Below are 21,692 nucleotides of genomic sequence, written 5' to 3'. Positions count from 1 at the left end.
GCAGATATAGTTTCAGTTAGGTTATTATGCACATGAGAATTGGCCTCTCTTCTCATAAGACAGAGTTCGTGTGAGGTCGAGCCACACACACACACACACGTACACATACACACACTTACACAGCAGTTAGCCTCAGGGGTAGGTGAAGGTTCAAATAATATTTTGTAAAAGCTTGCAACTGAAAAATTTTGCCTGCAAAAGAACAGTTTGTTGCAGAATGTGTGCCTGATGTTCCAGACGATAAGCGAGCGTCCGGCGGCGACAGGAAGACACCTGGTATGGAGACGAGGCGATGTTGCTTTTTCAAACTGTGTTAAAAGTCATTGTGGTTTTGATTTGACGTATGCATATATTGTATCTGCTTAACGCATGAGGGGGCGTTATAAATTTCCCTGATAGTATATCTCCCACGCGTGTTCATTAAAATCATCGTTTGACTCCACCCGGCCGGATCAGCGTTGTTATTTTGGAATTCCTCCTGTATCCCTCCTCAATATTTGAACCCTTAACAGTAGCTTCAGAGAGTCACTTGCTTCTTGATATTTTTATCTTATGAACTTTAATTTTAGTGTTCGTTGTTTCAATTTTTTGCTTCTATTCTGGGTTCTTTGAGGGCGGTTGTTCTCTCTTGTATTGTCTCTAGTCATGCCTATTAGTGCTGTCAATGGACCTGTTTAACACTGCTGCTCATAAATGGTGATGCTGATCACTGAACTTTTATTTTACTGTCTTTGGGGTGGCTCATTGAGAAAGCCATTGTAAGAATAAATATTTGGCCTGCTAATTAATATCAAGGTTTATGTTAACAGGCAAAAAGTCAATGAGGTACTTAGAGCTTTAATCGCTCACTTAACATTTCAGTCAGTTAAACCCATGAGGTCATTCGTATTGCAAATGGACAGGCCTGAAAGTCTGTTTCATTAAGCGACCTGTCTTCTATCAAGCGCCGCTTTCCATTTGATTATTGGAGATCAATATTAGGAGGTGGGAGGATGGACTTGCATGTTTAGCAGTCCCGTGCTGGCCAATGGCAGCTGACAAATGAGACTTCCGCATATGGAAGGAGGACCATAGCGACAGAATGAGTGATGTGTTGACAGTAGTTAAGTGGCGAGTGTTATATCACAGCTTGTGTTCAGAGGCTGTGTGTACCAAAAGGCAGTGCCACAGTCCATCATGTGATCCCGGAGAACTCGATTTACACCTGGGCCGCTGCTCGTAATGGGAAGAATAAATCACTGCTAGCAGGTGATGCACAAGAAAACACACACTCGCAGGCAGAACTAAAGCAAGCGCACATGATCTGCTGCCAAAGTACGTTAGAGCTCACGTTTTACGTACAGCCTGAGTGTTTCTGTAGACACACACACACACATACATACATATAAACCCTGACTGTAGAAGGGACTCTACAGTCAGGGTACAGTCAGGGTCATGTGTATTCTTACACGAAGGAGTGTTATATTACTGCTAAAGTGTGCGTGACTCATGTATGACAAATTGACTCAGGCACACGCTGGCATCGCCTTAGGGACAGCAACCTGTCCAGTGCTTCTTTCACAGGACGCCACCTTCAGTGACCAATGAGATGAAGGAAAATAGCAGGGGAGAGACAAATGGGTTTAGGACTGACGGAAACAAGCTTTATTAAGAGACTTAAGTCCATGATTACACAGAAAAAGCACAACATAAAATGTATATATATATATATATATATATATATATATATATATATTTAAAACATGAACCAATATCAGAAATATAATCTACAATGAATACAAATCTTATATTACACATAGCGCAGTTATAAGAAATCAGTTTACACAAACACTTCAACCATTGATTCATTAGACTGGATGAGTAACAGGAAAAATTCACAGTAGGATTCATGAGCGCTGAAATTATACTGTTAGCAGAACCATTCAAACTTTCTATAAAAGTGAACATTAACTTCCTGAAAAGTGCTTTAAAAGTACAAACACCTACACTTACAAACATCTGACTTGCACTTTCCCCTATTTTAAGGAGGATTCTCATTGCATCTTTGGATGCAACATGTACCTTCTGGATCTACCGATGAGCATGCCAGTAAAAGAGAACCCTCACAATGTACCCAGGAACCCATTGTTTAAATTTACCAATAGTTTCCTGTGGTTTGCTCGATCAAAAGCTTTACACACATCAATACAACACATGAGGGCTGATGAATTTTTGGTCCTATACAAGTTCACTGTTTTCTTAAGTCCACATATACACATGTTGATACCATGCTTGAAACTAAAGTGATTATCCAGAGAAGAGATATACACACTTTATCATGCAGTTCTTTCTAGAACCTTAGATAAAATACTGGCTAGTGTAGTCGGCCTATAATCATCCAGACAGCTCACTTGTCCAGCTTTGTCCTTAATAACTGGGAAAAGCAAAATACATAACATTGAGTCTGGTATGGATCATAAAACCAGTGAAACAGAGTGCTAAAATAGCTTAAACTAGTATTTGTTAGATGTTCTGCAGTAATGTTGTCTCCATAATGCTGCAATATTATCTGCCCCAGAAACATCTTCAACCACACACGGTAGAGATGGTTTGCTTGATGGCTGATGGTTTCTTTCCAAAAATCTGTGACTTTATTACTCAGCATTGTCCTGGCCATAGAGTCATAACTTTCTCGTTTTAAATATAAAGCGAATAGCATACTTATATCTGGAATTCGCAAGTTTCTCTTGTTCAAACTCTGGACCTTGCTTAGGTCTTTCATCCATGGCTGAAAGATTATAGGTAGTATAAACATTAAGGATGACAAAACTATTGTTTTTCTGTGTATATTGTATACCAATACACCAGCTGATCATCCAATCTAACTGACTTTATCACAGCATCATTTTCTTTTGCTCCGAAGCACAGTCACACCCCCCGCTATTCTGTCTCTGACTATAGTTGTGCTGACATCAAATTTTGGAAAGGTAGTTAAGTTTTTCCAAGTCTTTTTTAGGTAACCATGTCTCTTGCAAACATAAAATGTCCCATTCTGCAAGCAAACTGTCCACAACGATATGTCGAGCTTTATCCCCTGTTCCAAACGCAGGCCACCACAGTTGTAAGACAACACCTGAAGAGACATCATCATGCTAATATGTTAACACCAGGAGACACAATTATCTCCCCTGCTGGATGCACTTTTTGACCATTTCACTAATGTCATTACATTCAGCAGTAACCTTGAAAGAACTGAGCTTGTTGCATATATTGACAATTTTCTGGTGGGTGACATCTCTATTAAGTTTCTCTTTAAGATACAGAGAACGCGTTTCTGCATCTACATCTGTGGCAAATTTAGTGGTGAACACAATAACTAATTTAGTCTTTACAGTTTTTATAGTACTCACAGCTGAAGTACCAATGATAGATACAGTTCCAGGTCTCTTGTTGCGTCCAATGGTTGCAACATCCATTGCCGAACCTGAAACAACCTTCTCGAGCTACCGGAAATCCTCCCCTTCTTCACAACTTTACTCTATTGTGGAGAACACGTGAAGAGCTCTGACTCAGCTGGATCCTTCATAGTAGTAGTGTCCATGTTAAGTGGCTGTCATCAGAGCCAGATCTTGATCACACACTAAAATCTTTGGATAACACACTGACTCACCCAGATCCTCGAACCAGCCAAGCCTCCAGCTCCCTGCCTTGTGGTCAGGCCACCTTTGCCTTGACTCTCCTGCAGCTCCTCAGAATAATTCCCCCAGGATAAAGTGAGAAGCGGTCCCCCGGTCCCTCAGCGCTCCGAGTAGCAGCCCCAGCCAGCAAGTCAGACTGACACTTAAGAGCAGTCACACGGTTTTTGACTTCCACAGCACCAGCCCGAACTTGCTTACAAATGCCCGCCTGAATTTTCACATATTTCAAAGCACCCACCTCATTACACTGCTGGTCCATTCACCGTAGTAAACAACAGACATAATCCCCATGATCATCCATTTTTTAATTGGACAAGTTGCTAAAATGTCCTCCAGCATGACTGAGATAAACAGCAATGAGTTTGAGATTTCCAATAAACAGACTGTCTTCAGTCTGTTTATTGGAAATCTCAAAACAGACTGTCATATCTGAGTCAAAACAGACTGTCTTGACTCGGATATTTATTCACTCATCTCATGATGAGTGAATAAATATCCGAGTCACTCCCACCAGAAGCAACGAAAATAAGCGGTCGGTTGGCAAGACTGCCTGAGAAAGGCAAAGCTGTTTATCAATCAGCTGGTCATTACACAGTCTGTCAGTATGTCAAACAATGTGAGAGTGGAGGACAAAGTAGTTCCAAAAACATTTCTACAGTAAACACAGACTGATGTCACCCAGTGTTTTTGGTGTGGGGTTGAAACTTTAAATTGCCTCTTTATATTCACGTTGATGTCATCATAGACGGTATAAAAAATGGACATTGCTTCCAAATTATAAGCGTGGAAGTGCCTGAAACCCGCTTTCTCTCCACCGGATAGCGATATCTGTCTTTGCAAAAATGTCTGTTGGGACATGGCTTTGTGTCTTGGAATTGGAATTCAAATGCTGATATAACAGCAGCCTTTAACCCACTTCTAACCTGTGCTCAATCCTAGGGCATCAAATACTGGCGTTCTGTCAAAGTCGCTGGGGTCTTGCACATATGCACAAGGTGTTCTTTGATGTCAGTGCCATTATGTAATAACTGCTGCAATGTTAGACACCAACAAAAATGCTCCTGATTGAAAGAACAGGAAGGTGCATTTAAAGCCTTAGTTATACTTGGTTGCGGACAGCTGGAGACCCAACAGGCGAGTAGTCGTTCCTATTATACTGCTTTGAAGTCCGCTGCCTGGCCGCATGCATAGTCGGTGCATTGTAATGTAAATGTTTCACAGACGAGTCCACACGGCCACAGAAAACAGGCAGGCATGCACACTCTTGCATGAACCCTCTCGCTAACTGTCTCATGAGGACATTGACATCACTGGGACCCAAGCAGACGCTAGCAAACTCGCAGAGAGGGAAAACATAATCCCCGCATTAGCAATGATGTCTATCAGAAGACGAGTTCATATTTTGAGTAGGAACCCTCTTTTTACTTACTGTTCACTTTTGCTTTTGTTAGCTTCAAGCACCAAAAGGGTTAGGTTTAGGAAAAGATCGCAATTAGGTCCTGCCGCAGCATGAACTCTACATATTAAAAAACTAGTGCTAATGCAGGGGTGGGCAACTCCAGGCCTCAAGGGCTAGTGTCCTGCAGGTTTTAGATATCACCCTGGGTCAACACAGCTGAATCAAATGATTAGTTCATTACCAGGCATCTGGAGAACTTCAAGACATGTTGAGGAGTTCTCCAGAGGCCAGAATCAGCTGTGTTGGATCAAGGATACATCTAAAACCTGCAGGACACCGGTTCTTGAGGCCTGGAGTTGGACACCCCTGTGCTAATGGGAAGTTATTGTGTTAAAGGGTTTAAAAGGGGTTTCCAGTTACATTATTAATTCACAGTGTAAATTTCCTGCAGAAGTCTAAATCACACATAAGGAGTCTCGCCCAAAACTTTCATTAGTGGCGTGTTGGTAGTGAAACCAGGCACACCACAACAAGGAGAATGACCCCTTAGCTTGGATAGTGATGGTGGTGTATTCATGATAAAATCTTCTTTATTTAAAAAAAAATACCACCTCAGTTTTATCAGAAATATTATGTATGAACTTTTGTTGTCTGTAGATATGTGGGAACTTTTCAGGTGCTATAATTTGCAGACTTGCTACAAATATTGCCATATGAGTATCTAGAGTGAGGGTACTCATTGAGCCAGAGCAGATGCAACTTAAGCAGGAAAGGACTGCTGATAAGCCCATGTGAATGTTTGGATATTTTTTTAAACTTCTAATGGGCTCCTCCTGTCTTCTGAACATTTCAGCTGTCTGTACAATAGATATAATCTGTGCAAAGATGATATGAGCCTCTGGGTGTCCTGCTTGCTCTGCTTAGGTCATAACATGCAGCACCATCTCGTGACGAGACTCCTCTTGGCTTCCTACCAACACCCTGCAGACTGAAGCCATGTGTCTGCTCGCTTGTCTGTGAATAAGCGCTCCCCGCTGCCTTCGCCTTCACTTGGTCTTTTTACTCTTTCTCCGTCATCTGCTTCGTGTCTCCCACATCTCGCACTCCGCTTGTCGGTTCGCCTCATCGCCGTTCTACTTTGGAACCAAGTTCTCTTGCTCTGCTTTTTGATTTGTTTAATTTTTACCCTTTCCCTTCACTGCCTCCGTAGATGTCATTGTTCTTTTTGAGAGTTTCTCCTTAGCTACCCTCACTTTCTGTCTCTTCTCCTTCCCACTCTTTGCTGAGACCCCGCAGCCATTATGACTAGCCTAGATGATGAGGGACAGTGTGCTCCCAGGATCTCGTGAATGAGGGAAAGCAAATGCTGACAAACCATGTATCATAACACCAAAGGAAACGACTCTGACCAGTCTGACTCTCAAAATCAAGCTTCAAGTCAACACGACAAACTTCACACTCAGAGTTTTGTAAGCAGAAGAAGACTCATCCAGGAAAAAAACAAACTCCACACATCGTTTACTTTATAAACTGCCCAACATTCATTCGCTCAATAATTCAAGAGTACCACTAGCAAGGGTGAGTCAGTAGCTGGAGGGAATTGGTTTAAACTGCAAATTCAGATGGTTTCTTATGAACTTAAGTTGAACTTGCGGTTTCACACATATCCTAGAAGCCTTCATACTCAGGAATACGTCCTTTACTTGATGTTAAGACGTTTCTAATAATGTTTACAGAGCCGATGTGCTAAAATGCTCATGAATAATTGCTCGTCCTGCGGCCCTGAGAACGAGTTACTCCAACTAAGATGCAACACATCTCAGCATGTTAGAGAATGCATAAATCATAACTGCTGTGATCGGCTGTGGCTCGTGGATTTTTTTCTTTTGGGGGGGGGAGTAAAGATAAAGAAGATGACCTCATACTTGACAGAAAAAGACAAGAGGTGAAGAAAACTGGTAAATTGTCAACTGAGTCACGCTTGTGTAGCGTGCTGGCTTCTGAAACCAACTTGATGTTAAGGCAAGGAGGGAGGCATCAGCGTGGAGAAGCACATGGCAAAAACTAGGAATGACAGAATTGTAGATGTTTAAGTTCTCTGTGTGGACTAATAGTAGCCCTCATGGCTGCATAACCCTCCCATCGTATCACCCAGACAGATTAAAGAAACTAACCCACCTACCCCCCACAACCTGCAGCCCGTCACACTGGACCTGAATGTGAGCACAGAGGGACTCACAGTCAGCATGCACACACTTACTATACTGTAGAAACACATATAGATAATTTCAGTTAAAAGATAGCATTCACGTCTTCAACAGCTCACCTTCCAATCATAGTAGAGTGCTGCTGCACAGCGGCCTCCAGGAGGCGCTCTAGGATGGTCCATTCTCCCATGGTTGGAGTCAGGAGGCATCCACTGGGCACAGAAAGTCAGGACTGACCCCACTTCAGGTGGGCTTCCCAGACAGCTGGGGTTCAAGTCCTTGTCTCAGTGTTCAAGTCCACTTGTTGGGTTGAGTTGAGGTAGGGAGTGGCTTCAGGTGGCTGGTTTGGTATAGAGAAGTCAGGAACCCCGGAGAAGCTCAGTGACACCTCATTGTAAACTCCGTGTCTTCTATTAAATGTGCTGTCCGCCACGCTTTCCTCACACCACTAACTGTGACTCTGAACCGGTTGACTCCACGTGTGCGATTCGCCTTCCATGCACTTCTTCACGTGAACGTGTCTTCCTTCTCCTCTCCTCTGGGCTACCCCGGCTCTGTTTACCTCCTAAAACAGCTGGTGTGTCATATGTTCTCACACCAACACTCGCACACACCTGCTCTGACAGAGACCCGAGCCTCTCGTCTACTTCTGCTGACTTTTGCGGAGCGGCCGTAGTTTGTGCAAACAGACATCCATCGCTCGCACACTAACACTCCGCCCTCGTACGCTCGTTCTTTGACAGCATCTTGTAGTAACTCCGGCCGGGCACAGGTCCATACACTCATGTGAGCCTGAGCACCCAGAGGTTTCTGCGTGTTCTCCTCTCCTCCATCCTCTTTCTCTGTCCACTCTTCAGGCTGTTTTTCGAGGGATTCCTTCTCCTCCTCCTCTCTGTTGCTCCTTCCTTTCCTCCTGCTTTGGTTCAGGCAAAGCAGCACTGTAGCATCGCACTCTTCCTCCTCCTTCCCTCTGCTAGAAACCGTGCCGGAGTCGCTGGGTTATCCAGTTCCTCCCTGCCTTTCTCTCTCTCTGTTTGTTTCTGTCAGCGTGCTTTACGAGAGGCAGCGCTCCTTTCCTTTCTTCCCTTCATCTTGTTTTTTCCTTCCCACTTGGTTTCTCTCTGTTTGCGCCCTCCACCTGCCTCCGTCTCTCTCCCTCTGTCTCTCTGAGCCAGTAGGCAGCCAGACCGAGCGTGTGTCTAGAGGATTAGAGCGAGGAATCATCTCTCTGCTCCTCCCCCCTCTGGCTCCCTCTCACTCACTCTCCATCACCGTGTTTATCCCCCCCACCCCTCCACCTCCCCATCATACCACACAAACAGTTTGTCACTCTTCCACCACACACGATTTTCTCCTGCATTTACATTTTTGCCATCCATTGTGTTCTCGCGTCTGTGCAGTGATACCTACTGTACACTGCAGACGGAGACATTAGAGGCAGTGTCACGCCGAGGCTATGCAAGGATACTGAGGCGACACAGGGGAAGTGTGTGACAGAGCGAGAACACGATGGAAGCGCTCCGTGTGTGTGTTTGTGTGTGTGAGATACTTGCTCTCACTCAAACACACCATCAGTAATCATGCGAGAAAATCACGCATGACCAAACATCTAGGTGTTTTCATTATCAGTGATTCTTCCCGTTGTTGCTCTTTTTTTTTGTTTGTTTAATGAATGCATTAATCATCATTAAATGTCACAGAGCAGATGTTGCAAAGAGGCACTGTAGTAGTCTGTTTCATGATCTACGGTGATAAATAATAATTCAGATATTATGTAATATGCTGCTAGTAAGGCTTTTAAATACTACCTTGACAATAGTCTATAAGGGATATACATTAGATATATTTTGCAGTGGTAATATAAATATTAATGTGATATAAATATTAGTCAGTAATGAGGAACCGATGGGTATATTGGCTGAATATCAGTATTTGCAAATAAGATGTCACATCTTGTACCTTCTGATATTTTTATTACATCCATTTTCCACAGGCTTAATGTGGAAAAATTGTGTGTTTAAGCACTTTTAAAGATGATAGAAAGCCAGAAAAGAACAAAATCAAAACAAACGAGTGTTGATATTTCACATTCAGGGCATCCCTACTCAGTATTACAGAAAAAATATGAATCCCGAATCTAGCACAAAGGTGAGGGTCCTCCTTTGGCTATTTTGTTCGAACAACCCCATATTTACTTTGCAATGTAAAACTTGCTTTTTTTTTAAAGGTTTAATATTAAAATATTTGACTTTCAGCTCCTCAGGACACTTTGTCATTTCCTGTAGTTTCAGAGACAGCGCTGAAAAGGTGCAATGCTCCCATAAACTTGATTAAAAGGTATATTTACAGTATGGTACAAAAAGCAATATGTTTCTATGGCTAGTTTTCCCTTCAGAATAAGTGAGTACTGGGACTGAAAACACCTGGATTCAAAGATTGATAGATGTCGACTTCAGTCCATATATTTTATGTGAGTTAGGAGTGCTTCTGTGTTGATTTGACAGGTGCTCTGACACACAGATTGTACATTCTAAACACAACAAACATATGATTTTTCAGCACTGCTTCCTTGTCTGAATTGTATCTTGTTTTGGGGTTATTCTGGGATCTTTATATCCCTGTATCCTGCATCACAGAGCTCAGTGCGTCCACGTGCCTATGCGTGTGCTGCGTGTACGCAAGGAGGACAAGGTGAGACAGGCAGGAGGACACTGGGCTGCCCCCCCCAAAAAATAAGAAAGAAAAAAAGAGCGCGAGAGAGGGAGGGGGAAAAAATGCCTGTCACTTTGCAGCAAACAAGCCTGAGATCACTTGACAACGTTGACTCACACACACATATACACACTGTGGCATCTCCATGCAGTGCAGCTGAGTGTTTTAGAGGCTTCCACTGTTACTCGCTGGCTCTGCAGACCGGAGGAGTAGTAATCTATTCTGAAGGAGGTAATGAGTGACTGCGCACACACGTAATCCTTCCTACTCCTCATGCCAACACAATCTGGCAGCACCATGTCTCACACGTGAAGAGAGGAGGGCAAACGGGAGGGGAGCAAACAACTTGGCTGCAGTCGGTCACTGGCATGAGTGCAGGAGAAAACACTAATATCCTTATATGGTGATGTGCGCGCTTTTGTTTTGACTAAAACAATTAAATTAGTTTGGAAACAGCTTGGTGACAAATTAAAGGAAAAAAAACGTTTAATGTTAATTAGCCTCCATTTATAACACTGTAACTGACAGTATGTTTATGTGCAGTTGGTGATAGCATTGTAGAGCTGCAGGCCTCACCATAGGCCTAATTTATCTAATCTCAGTTCTCCAGACCTGTCACCTCCCATGAAGTCCTACAGATTTGGTGTTACGTGTCAAAATGACTCAATTTTTTTGATACAACCCACCAAATACTTAAAAAAAAAAAAAAAGCAGCAACAGCCACAAAAATATCTGTACAACAAATTATTTGATAAAATTACTTCTGGCCCAGTATCTCGTATCTCTGTGTTCTCCAGTAAAAACTTTAAATATAGAACGAGGGGTTGGAGACGAGCTGTGGCTTTATGAGTCAGCAGGTTAATTCATCAGCAGGTAATTTGGCGTCATCACCACTAATAAGTGCTCAAACGAGCATAGCCCAGGATCAGGTGCTCAGTTTGTCTTGAGAGGGAGGAGGGACAGCTCAACTGACTAGCGTGCATGAGGTTGGGAGCCCTTTTGTGGACACTGAAGGTAAAGACTACAATTTCACACTGATTAACAGATAAGAAGCTTTGGAGCAACTCCAGGGACCATGGGGCTTAGGGGACGGGGCGTGGGTGTCTGTGTGTGTGCGTGCAGGTCCTTGTTCACGCCAGTGGGACACCGAAGGCAATTATGGTTTTAAGCCAGCGGGATGAAATCAATTATCACATGCCAACTTCCTCAAGCCCATCTGTTTGTTTTTTTTAAACCCAATATTAAAAAAAAGAAAGAAATGCATTAATCTACTTCAGTTAAGCTCAGCTTAATCAACTAATGTAACTGAGGATTTTAAAAAGGCATACTTTGTTTCTATTGTGCACCCTTAACTTTGTATGCTGCATATTATTATATAATGTGGGCATCCTAGCATCTAAAGCAGAGTGTGTATCAACTGTTTGTGAAAACAGACTAAAGGATGCCATCTCATTTGAGCAGCTTCTATGATGGACTTGTGTAATCAATATATAAAACAAACAAGCACAGAACACACTAAAATGTTTAGGTGTGTGAATATGGCATAATCTTAAGCAATGAGCTGACATATTGCCATTACCACTGCAGGGTTTAACCCTTCATTAACCTGGTGTACTCTTGTATGAGCAGCGTAGTGACACACTGACAGCTAGACTCGGCCATTTACTACAAACCCTTTGATTGTGCCCTGATAGGCATGACATTATGTAACACAAACACACAATGACACAGTAATCTGTATTTAACTGAAAGAAATTATAGAAAACTGCATGGCAGATGCACTACAGGAAACAATTAAAACTCATATCCGGCACTCTTGGTCAGAGTTTATATATCACTGCTGCAGGTGACATCAGTCTGAAAGGGCCCAGCAGGCCCTCAGCAGTCATTATGTCGTATATACAAAGTTCCATTATTCTGCACTGGTGGTTTAAAAGTCTCCCAGCTTCTTGCGTTCAGTCCCGTGATGTGTAGGTCGGCATCAACTGATCTCCTTGAAAGCCCTCTTCTCCACATACTTCACCTTGAGTCTTCTCTTGAACCTAGGAGAGAGGGGGGAGGGGGGAAACTCATGTTATTCACTGCACACCTTATGAATTCACACATCACTCTGGGCTTTTGATGAGATGTTATGTAAGAGCGAAGCAGGGGTCCTTACTTGGCTCTTTCTCTGGGTTCAATAAGGTTTCTCTTCTGCAGACTCTTGAAGCGGTCCATGAGCACGCTGCCCTCTGGCTGTGGAGTCGCAACATTACACAAAGAGAAATAGTCAAAACAAAGCCATGTGACACAAATGTCACGCTGCTCTCACTGGATATGCAATTCCCACGTGCATCATAAAATCCTATTCTCATCACAAAGACCGATTTAAGTATTATTCAAAGACAATTGGGGGAGATAAGAGTGAAGGACTGGGAATTTTCCACCAGCAATTACATCAAATGAAACTAATGATCCCTGTGGGGAAAGCGAGGCAGCACAGTATGAGAGAATGGGATAAAGCTTTGAATAGTGCAGAGTGCTGAAGATAATACAGCAGCCAAATTAGCCAAAACCCATTACAGATAAACAGTGTCCTTGCTCACGGAGGTCAAAGTGCTTCTGAAGTACCTTGAGTTGTCGCAGGGAGCCGGCTAGCTCGTCGCTCAACTGAACCTCCATGTCCTGAGGCTGGAACCTGTGAAGAAATATATAAAGCAAACATTAAAAGACGTGGATAAAAAAGGCTATTTATAGCCAAAAATGACCCCTGCTGAGACAATGTTGGCCACTACCAACAGAAAATTGAGCTGGGGCGAGGGCGTTTGAAAATGTGGATGAATACCAGGCGGGGGGAAGCGGAATCATAGATGATGATTCAGCTATGATTTGTCAAAGTGCTGAAACTATTTCAGCAGTTTGATGCTAAAATGCTACAAAAAGACAGAAGACAAGCAAACTGAAATTTTGCAGATGTGTGACCACCAACCATGTGATTTATCTTGGTAGCCATTTTGAACATGTGACAACCATGATGGCAGTGTAGGATCACATGGCTAAAGTGCCAATCATGCAGGTAGGGCTGGGCGATATATCGAGTTTTTTAAAAATATCGATTTATTTTTATACGAGATATAAGATGTGACAATATCTTTTATATCGATATAGTCTATGTTACGTTATAATTATAGTTGTGGAGCCACAAGTTTGCCTCTCTTTTGTCCACTTTTGTCTTTAAGCAACGTTACTCGGCCTCGCCTCTCCTTCACTGAACACAACTCCCCCTCCTCCCCCATCGCTTCACCTGCAGGCAGCGACAAGACGGACACGGCAAATCTCCGTTAACGAGTTACTGCGCATCGCCCCGTGCGTGGGGCTGGACGGCGTCAACGTGCTAACGAGCTAACCACGCTAACGAGCTAACCACGCTAACGCCATGCACGGCCTGAAATCCTTTCATTTTCTCAAAAACCGACAGCGCGCCTTATGTATGAATTGTGGTTGTGCTTGATGACCGCGAACCGATTTAATGTGGTACACCACGCTCAGCAATCTGTCAAAAATGTTGAGTTTGCTAAGCTACGGAGCTGCACCGCTTGATGGATTGTCGGAGCATTACGGCTACCGAGGAGCCTCGCGGAGTGATACGTACTGTGCTTCAACGTAATATTACCGTATTGTGTGTGTATAAGGACCATAAATGGCGCCTGTAAGACACACGGTTATGAAGAGGATTTCAAACTCCAGGCTGTCAGTCACGAACTTGGAAAGAGCAGCTGTGAAATCTGTCTTTGTTATTATGCTCTGCGTCTGTTAGTTTACATTTTGACTGCACAATTGTGAGCTCTTTGTTATGCACAAAAACAACATTGTTTTCTTTTATTTATGGAGCAATATTATTTAATAAATGCTCATAATTTATTTTTGAGTAGTTTTTTTCATGTACATCTGCGCTGTATGTTAATAAAAGTGCCCATGTGACATCTGGGACACAGCTTTAAATAAGAACTCTCTTTTTGTTCTTACCTTATAGCTTTATAAAAAAATATCGAGATATATATCTTATATCACCATTCAGCTAAAAAATATCGAGATATGAATTTTGGGTCATATCGCCCAGCCCTACATGCAGGTTTAGAAACTACTCAGTGACCCTGATTTAATCCAACAACCCACCACTTTTTCCACCACTGTGGAAATAAGTACATCTCCCAAACAGTTGGGAAAAACCTTGCTTTGACTGTTACCAGATGACTTGTCATGCTAGTTTTGTTTAGTTAGAAACAATATTTTGATTTCATAGCTAGTAGGAATAGCAGCGATTACTAGAGAGTGCACTGAAGCTGTTGTACAACTTTACAGGATTACAGTTTGGTCCCCATTAGCAGCGGTGACTGAAGGAGAAAACACAGATGAGTCTAAGTGTTCAAACTTCCCTTGTCATAATCAGATTTTTTTTTTGATTTCACAACAGCTGTCAAAGAAACAAAGAAATAATCAAACTTTAAAAAAAAAAAATCTGTCATCACAATTTAAACCCATTTTGCACTTCAGACTGTATAAAAGTTGTTAAAACTCTGGAGCACGTAAGTATGAGTGTGTAAAAAAAACATGCTAGGCTTGTACTTGAGTTTGCCGAGTCGCCTGGGCTGAGCTTTCTGGGCCTCCTCCTTGGCCTTGCGTCGTTTCTGTCTGATCTGGGTCGTCTCTTCCTGCTGTTTGATCGAGGTCTTTATGGAGCGAAGCTGGAAGAGCTGCTGTTGCTGCTCAGTCTGTCGCCTCTCTGTCAACCGCTGCTGCTCCTATATTAGGGTTCAAAAGAGAGCCATGAGTGGACTGTGTTACATACACGCATGTTTTAACCCCTTCAGATTTCAGGTTAACTATTTACAAGTGTTGAAGTCATCAGATTACGTTTGAGCTGTTTGTTCGGACTCTTCTTTTGGCTGCCTATTTAAGGGGTCACCACAGCAGATCCCCTGCCTCTCACGCTTTTGTCACACAGCCCCTCTGCATATTCATCTTCATTAAATCCATGAATCTCTGGTCATCCTTTGTCCAATGTATCCACTGTCCCTCCTCTGTACATGTCCAAATGATCTCTGCCTTGCCTCTCTAACTCTGGCTCCAAATTGCTCGACCTGAGCTGCCCTCTGATGTACTCACGTCTAACCCATCTGTTCTTACTGGTGTGTTTATATCAAGTACTGTTATACTGTTTAAGAGATATTGTATACTTTATAAAAATGATTAATTTGGAGTCTTAGGCAGTGAGATAAATGTTTAAAATGTGAGTGGAATGATAATATGGGTATTAGGAGGTGAGCTTGTTAGACTAACTTTAAAACTTCAGTTTCCATTAGTTTTTTCATACTCTTGGTCCCATATGGTTTCAGGGAGAGCAGATATTGCCAGCTGCGTCCATGAGTATTGAAGTCCCACCCACCTACTGTTTAAACCTTCTCTCTGATGGGGGCTCTAACTGAACTAAAAATTCTTACAGACATCAGTGTATCCTCCTGTGAAAAATCTTAATACAATAAAATGCAATTAATGAGTTTTCAGTGGAACTTTTTGGCTTTTCACTGTAGGCACACATTCATCAGCCCAATAGTGACTCCATTAGGTGCCCTTAATAAGCCACGACAGTGAGCATGTATACAGAAGGACCACCCAAGTGGAAAGAAGCAGTCCTTAACAAACCCGTCCTTTACCAACAGTGGCAAATCAAAATGTGTGCTGTGAAAATGCTCATTGCACTTTGGGTTTCGTGCAATCTTTTTGCAGATGTATGAAAACTTCTTAGGGTCAGGGTCACTGTAATTTGGGATGTTTTAAACCTTCTTGTAGCCGTACCTTGATTTTTTCTGCCTTCTCTCTCTTTCTCTGTCTTTCAGTCTTCTTGTCGGCCACTGCGATGGCTCCCACTGCCACTTCCTCCCCATCCTCTTTTTGAGCATCTTCTTTTTCTTCCTCCTCTTCACTCTCCTCTACCAAGCCTTCTACCTGCTCACGGTGGATTGTCTCCTGAAAACCGCAATAACGCACAATAGAATTGAAAAAAAGTCAAAGACACATTCATCAGCAGCACCAAAAACAAAGTGAAAGATGAAGGCGAGCTACAGGAATTGTCAGCTGTACCTCTGTAGCTCTGTCTTCTTTGTTGTAAGCCAGCTGTCTCTCTAGTTTGTCTTCTACCTTCTTCTTTTTCAACTCCACCTCGTGGGCTTCCCTGAGCAAATCCTGCATTCAGAAGAGAGAGATGAACATTTGTTAATTACCAGCTTCAGCTTTATAATAATCTAAGTCAGTGGTTGTTAGGCTGGGGCCATGGTTTCAAAGTCGCCTTGCTCTAAATACTGTTTCCATTCAAAAATTTGGCTACATAAAAGTTACCATGTTTATTTTTTGCACCAAAGAGCACTAATATTAAATTATTAACAGTTATGCAACACTTTAATCTTTTTTTGGCAATTACATTTCAATATGTAGGATCAGTAACTACACCCAAAGATGCAGGTTTTTAATTTACCTGGTGGGAGAAAAAGTCTGGGTTGTAGGACCCTCCCGGAGCGATCACCTCTACAGCCGGGAGCACAGACGGCTTCTCGTTCAGCTTCTCTGGACGCTGAAATATCAAAACACCACACTTTGGTAAATGGTAAATGGCCTGTATTTATATAGCGCTTTACTAGTCCCTAAGGACCCCAAAGCGCTTTACATATCCAGTCATCCACCCATTCACACACACATTCACACACTGGTGATGGCAAGCTACACTGTAGCCACAGCCACCCTGGGGCGCACTGACAGAGGCGAGGCTGCCGGACACTGGCGCCACCGGGCCCTCTGACCACCACCAGTAGGCAACGGGTGAAGTGTCTTGCCCAAGGACACAACGACCGAGACTGTCCACGCCGGGGCTCGAACCGGCAACCTTCCGATTACAAGGCGAACTCCCAACTCTTGAGCCACGATCGCCCACACTTTAACAAAAATCAAACAACAAATATATATTTTTATACACTGATTTGAATCAATTAAAGCAGCCCTCCCTCTATCTTACACGTAAGGGTTCTGAAAAGTTACAGCCCGTGCCAGACAGTTATCCCCCCCACAGAAAACACTGCTGCAGTCAAGTTATACCATTATTTATCTACACTGCCATGTAACACACTGCTGTGATGTCAAACCAGTATCTCTGCACACAATGAATGAATGAGCAGCTTCCTTTACTACAACCTAATACGTTCTGTAATTATATGAAAGCGTGAATACATGGGTCCATGCACACCTATGCAAATTAACACCAAGTTGAACCTATTCTAACCCCCCAAAATAAGAGAGTTAGTAGGTCGTGTAAATGAGCATAATTGGAGCACTTCAGACAGCATGATTAATCTTAGTCAACTGTTATTCTCACCTTGACAAGTTTCTTGCGCGTCTGTTGAAGATACCAGGGTTCGCCCAAATCTTTGGCTGTAATTGAAGAGGGGGGGGGGGGGGGGGGGTGTTATACACAACATTTCAACAAAATGCATCAAAATTTCCACATTTTCTAAATTAACAACAGATATTGGAAAAATCAAGCCAGATTCCTGTGCCAGTCTTGCAAGTTGTCAATACAGCTGCAGGGAAAACAGCTGTTAGACAGCAAAGCAGCATGTTAAAGTATTCCTCCACCTCAGCTGGAACTTTTCCTTTAGCTGACCTAAACTGGAACTTCATAATACATGTACAACAACACTGGCATACTGCAATCAACTCTAAACAAGCCAGCACTAAAACCTACGTGTCGAACTCCAGGCCTCGAGGGCCGGTGTCCCGCAGGTTTTAGATCTCACTCTGGGTCAACACACCCAAATCAAATGATTAGTTCAATACCAGGTTTCTGGAGGACTTCAAGACATGTTGAGGAGGTAATTTAGCCATTTAAATCAGCTGTTTTGGGTCAAGGACACATCTAATACCTGCAGGACACCGGCCCTCGAGGCCTGGAGTTCGACACCTATGACCTACAGCTTCCTCCTCTGGGTTCCCCTCACATCAGCTGTTATGGACAAACATTCTGTGCCACAGAAATCTTTAAATGAGCATTCACTCACACTGTGCCCATATCACTGATGGCTACCTGCTCTATGGCTACCCAGCTTAATATTAGTCAATAGCTATACCCAAACCTAGAAATGCATGCAAACACATTTCAGGTTCATGTTTTCTTATAGCTTATCCTTCACATATAAACTACCAGAATGTAAACAAGATACAGATATCCACAGTTCTGCATGAACCCCGAGTCTCAGAGCCATGTGAAAGTGTTAAATTACTGCTGAATCCATCAAAGATCAATGAAGTGCTCTGGCACCTTTACCCCTGAAGCCATTAACAACTTCTATAAAATTACAGAAACCAGTGAACCATCAAAACATGTGAGGTGGATCTCGTGCTGTAGATGTGAGTAGAAGCATGAAACAAATAGAACTGACAGTAACTGCATCACTGGCTGCACCACTGCGAGAAAATCTTAGGCAAAAGGTTTTTTGTTTTTTAATCTCAGAGTAAACAGTAGATATACTCTGATATGTATAAGATGTATCCTCAGGTCCCAGACGACTGTTCACACAACAATCAGCTGAGCTCCATGTTAGTCTTCACATTCCCAAGAAGGAAATACTGGGAGCGCAAGGATGGGATCATCATTGGATGTACATAAATGAACACAAAACTCACTCTCTTGTCCCCAAATGTCATAAAAATCTCTCTCTGGGTTGTTGTTGGCCTCAGTTTCTGTCTTTTTGCTCGTCCTGTCGACAATGGTTCTGTTCAGCAGACGCTTCTTGCTCCGTGGGACCACGCCTTTGGCTGCCAGCTTCTCCGCTCTCTCGGCAGTGCGACGAAGTTTCTTGGCATTTGGCTTCTGGTAGGCCAGCACACTAGTGGGGGGGTGGAAGAGGAAGCAGAAGAGATGATTAATTACATGCGGAAGAAGTTAGAGCAGAATCTCCTCTCCTGGTGTGTTTTTATATCCTCAGATCCCAGGACACTGTTCACATAACAGTCTCCTGAGCTCCTGTGAACTGTCTTCACATTCCCATGAAGGAAATACTGGGAGCGCAAGGATGAGATCATCACAGGACACACAGTCCTCCTCCACATTAAGCTAAATAAATATAATAAATATTCTTAAAACATAGGTTTTATGTTCTACAAATTGTCTCTTGAATTTCTAAATGAAGGTGTTTATTATTAAGGGGGGAAAAAATCCAAACCTACATTGTCCTGCGTGAAAAAGTGATTGCCTCCTTAACCTAATAACTGTTTGGGTCACCCTTAGCAGCAACAGTTGCAATCAAGTGTTGGGATAACTGGAATTTTGGCCCACTCATCTTTGCACACTTATAACTGAGCCACACTGGGGGGGTTTCGAGCATGAATTGCCTTTCTAAGATCATCTCACAGCATCTCAATCGGGTTCCAGTCTGGACTTTGACTAGGCCAATCTAAAGTTGTCAGAAGTCGTCAGTCCACAGAGTATTTTCCCAAAAGTCTTGAAGATCATCAAGATGTTTTCTTGCAAAACTGAGACCACCCTTTGTGTTCCTTTTGCTCAGCAGTGGTTTTCATCTTGGAACTCTGCCATACAGCCCTTTTTTGCCCAGTCTCTTTCTTATAGTGGAGTCATTGACACTGACTGTAACTGAGGCAGGTGAGGCCTGCAGTTTGTTGGATGTTGTTCTGGAGTTTTTTGTGACCTCTTGGATGAGCCATTGCTGCACTTTTGGGGTCATTTTGACTGACCAGGCACTCCTGTGAAGGAGTTCCATGTTTTTGCCATTTGTGGATAATGGCTCTCAATGTGGTTTGCTGGAGTCCCACAGCTTTAGAAAGGGCTTCATAAAATTTTCCAGACTGACAGATCTCAATTACTTTGTCATTTGTTCCTCAATTTCCTTGGCACGATGTCTTTCAAGGATCTTCTGATCTACGCCACAAGCAGGTCCTATTTCAATGATTTCTTGATTGAGAATAGGTGTGGCAGTAATCAGGCCTGGGTGCGGCTAGAGAAATTGAACACAGCTTTGCAAAGATGCAATATACCAATTTATGTTACAAAAGGAGGGGACAATCACTTTTTCACATAGGACCATGTAGGTTTTGAATTTCTTTTCCCCCTTAATAATTAACACCTTCAGTTAAAATCTGCATCGTGTTTACGTGCATCATTTTTGTCTAATACTTATATTTAATTGATGATCTAAAAAATTTAAGTGTGATAAACAAAAAACTGGAAATCAGACAAACAATTTAAAACAGATTCAAAGGGGGGAGGGGGGGTGTCACACTCACAGAGTGAGTAGGACTATATGCCCAGACCTTGATCCCAAGGCCCTTTGCTGTGCGTCTTCCCTGACGCTTCCACGTTTGTCTACTCTTCACTACTGTGCCACTCAATAAAGGCAAAAATGCCCCCCAAAGAGTACTGTTGAAAGACCACAGATTCAAGGATCAGAAGAGACTAGGATTACTGACTCTTTAGGCGGTGCAACAAGGGAGTCATGCTGAAGGATCAGGTCTATCCTCAGAGGACGCGATGATTTCCCTTTCTTCTTCTTCCCCTTGACTGGTTCTGCAGCTTCTTCACAGAAGAAACAAAATTTCAGATTTACCAACTTGTTCAGGTGCATTTTTTTAATTAAAGTAATATAAATGAGAGGATACAAATAAAGTGGTTTAGATGACAGGGAAACAAGTTTACCTTTCTCTTCAACTTTCTTCGGCTGTCCAATATCCAAAAAGAACAAACTGTCATCTGATTTCTCAGACAGCAGACCCCTGAAATCCAAAAAGATGCCATTATGTCATACGTATAATTTAAAAGACAGATTTTCAACTATAACATTTATTCAACAGTGTCATGTATGCTGTGCATCACATGGGGTTTTTAAGCAGACCAAAACCACCAAAGTCACTAACAGTAAACGCTCACATTTCAAGACCACAAACCAACACGTCTGTTTATTTTTGCCCGACAGCAGGTTTGAAACTCTATCAAGTCATTACAGACCATGATAGTGACAAAATAAAAGTCCCCCGCATACACACACGACAGAGAAGCAACTTCATCCTTGTAATGTTTAAACGGATATGTTCTGAACCATGATTATTATCAACTGAAAGGTAAACACAGCACATTTTTATCTGCCCAATATAAACCTAGGGGTAAAGGTGAGCAGAAATACTAGTATCAGATATAATAGTTGACAATTTCTGTTTTTAATTTTATACTTAAAATATACATTTTCAACACGTCTCACTGGCTGTTAACTCACCCCGTGGTCCTCTCTTGATGCCTGACGTCTTCTAGAAACTCCTCTACGTCCTGTACGTCGCTGTATTTGTTCCAGTTCTTCTTCTTATTCTTGTTCACACGCTTTCTCCGACTGCTGACCAGGTCTGTAGGGGTTACTTTGGGGTTTAAAGTTAAAAAACCTGGCTGTGAGATCGCCACGCGCTTCAATCTCCTGGCAGCCGCCATGTTGGAGGACTAGTGGGGGAGGGAGAAGCGCGTTTCTTCTTCTTTTGTATGCGGGAACCACAGTTTGGCGCCACCAGCCGGACTGGCAGAGTAAACGCTATTAAATTGCTTTTATAACTAACTTAATGAAAAAGTAGTTCCGCTTTTCACTGCATAGTTTACAAGATTAAGATGAGATTTGT

General features: G+C 42.7%; 2 protein-coding genes and 1 long non-coding RNA gene across 4 annotated transcripts in view; 1 reads left to right on the top strand and 2 right to left on the bottom strand.

Moving 5' to 3' along the window:
* The window catches only part of gjd1b (gap junction protein delta 1b), a 39,743-nt gene extending 32,215 nt beyond the window's left edge, over positions 1-7,528 (bottom strand). Inside the window, exon 1 of the mRNA XM_085131570.1 lies at positions 7,403-7,528. Within this exon, the coding sequence (XP_084987696.1) occupies positions 7,403-7,473 (71 nt within the window). The 5' untranslated portion in view covers positions 7,474-7,528. The remainder of the gene's footprint in view (positions 1-7,402) is intronic.
* On the bottom strand, positions 1,735-21,560 carry nop53 (NOP53 ribosome biogenesis factor). 2 transcript variants are annotated; one of them, XM_085131563.1, is made up of 13 exons: positions 21,305-21,560; positions 20,731-20,807; positions 20,505-20,607; positions 18,705-18,907; positions 17,398-17,453; positions 16,507-16,602; positions 16,116-16,217; positions 15,831-16,001; positions 14,601-14,776; positions 12,606-12,672; positions 12,154-12,230; positions 4,148-12,037; positions 1,735-4,064 (listed from the first exon to the last, which is right to left on the bottom strand). In XM_085131563.1, the coding sequence occupies exons 1-12, from the start codon at positions 21,508-21,510 to the stop codon at positions 11,977-11,979; spliced, it is 1,395 nt and encodes a 464-aa protein (XP_084987689.1). In that variant the 5' UTR covers positions 21,511-21,560; the 3' UTR covers positions 1,735-4,064; positions 4,148-11,976. The 2 variants fall into 2 exon arrangements, with proteins under 2 accessions (XP_084987689.1, XP_084987688.1); XM_085131562.1 differs by having other exon boundaries at positions 20,505-20,610; positions 21,305-21,556.
* LOC146504440 (uncharacterized) lies at positions 12,037-14,752 on the top strand. The gene is made up of 2 exons (XR_014868852.1): positions 12,037-13,050; positions 14,107-14,752. It is a non-coding gene; the product is annotated as an uncharacterized LOC146504440 (long non-coding RNA).
* Positions 21,561-21,692: the final 132 nt, after the last annotated feature.

Source organism: Neolamprologus multifasciatus, chromosome 14 (genome assembly GCF_963576455.1).
Source record: "Neolamprologus multifasciatus chromosome 14, fNeoMul1.2, whole genome shotgun sequence".
In the NCBI taxonomy this organism is placed as follows: Eukaryota; Metazoa; Chordata; class Actinopteri; order Cichliformes; family Cichlidae; genus Neolamprologus; species Neolamprologus multifasciatus.
This window is presented reverse-complemented; position numbering and strand designations above follow the sequence as displayed.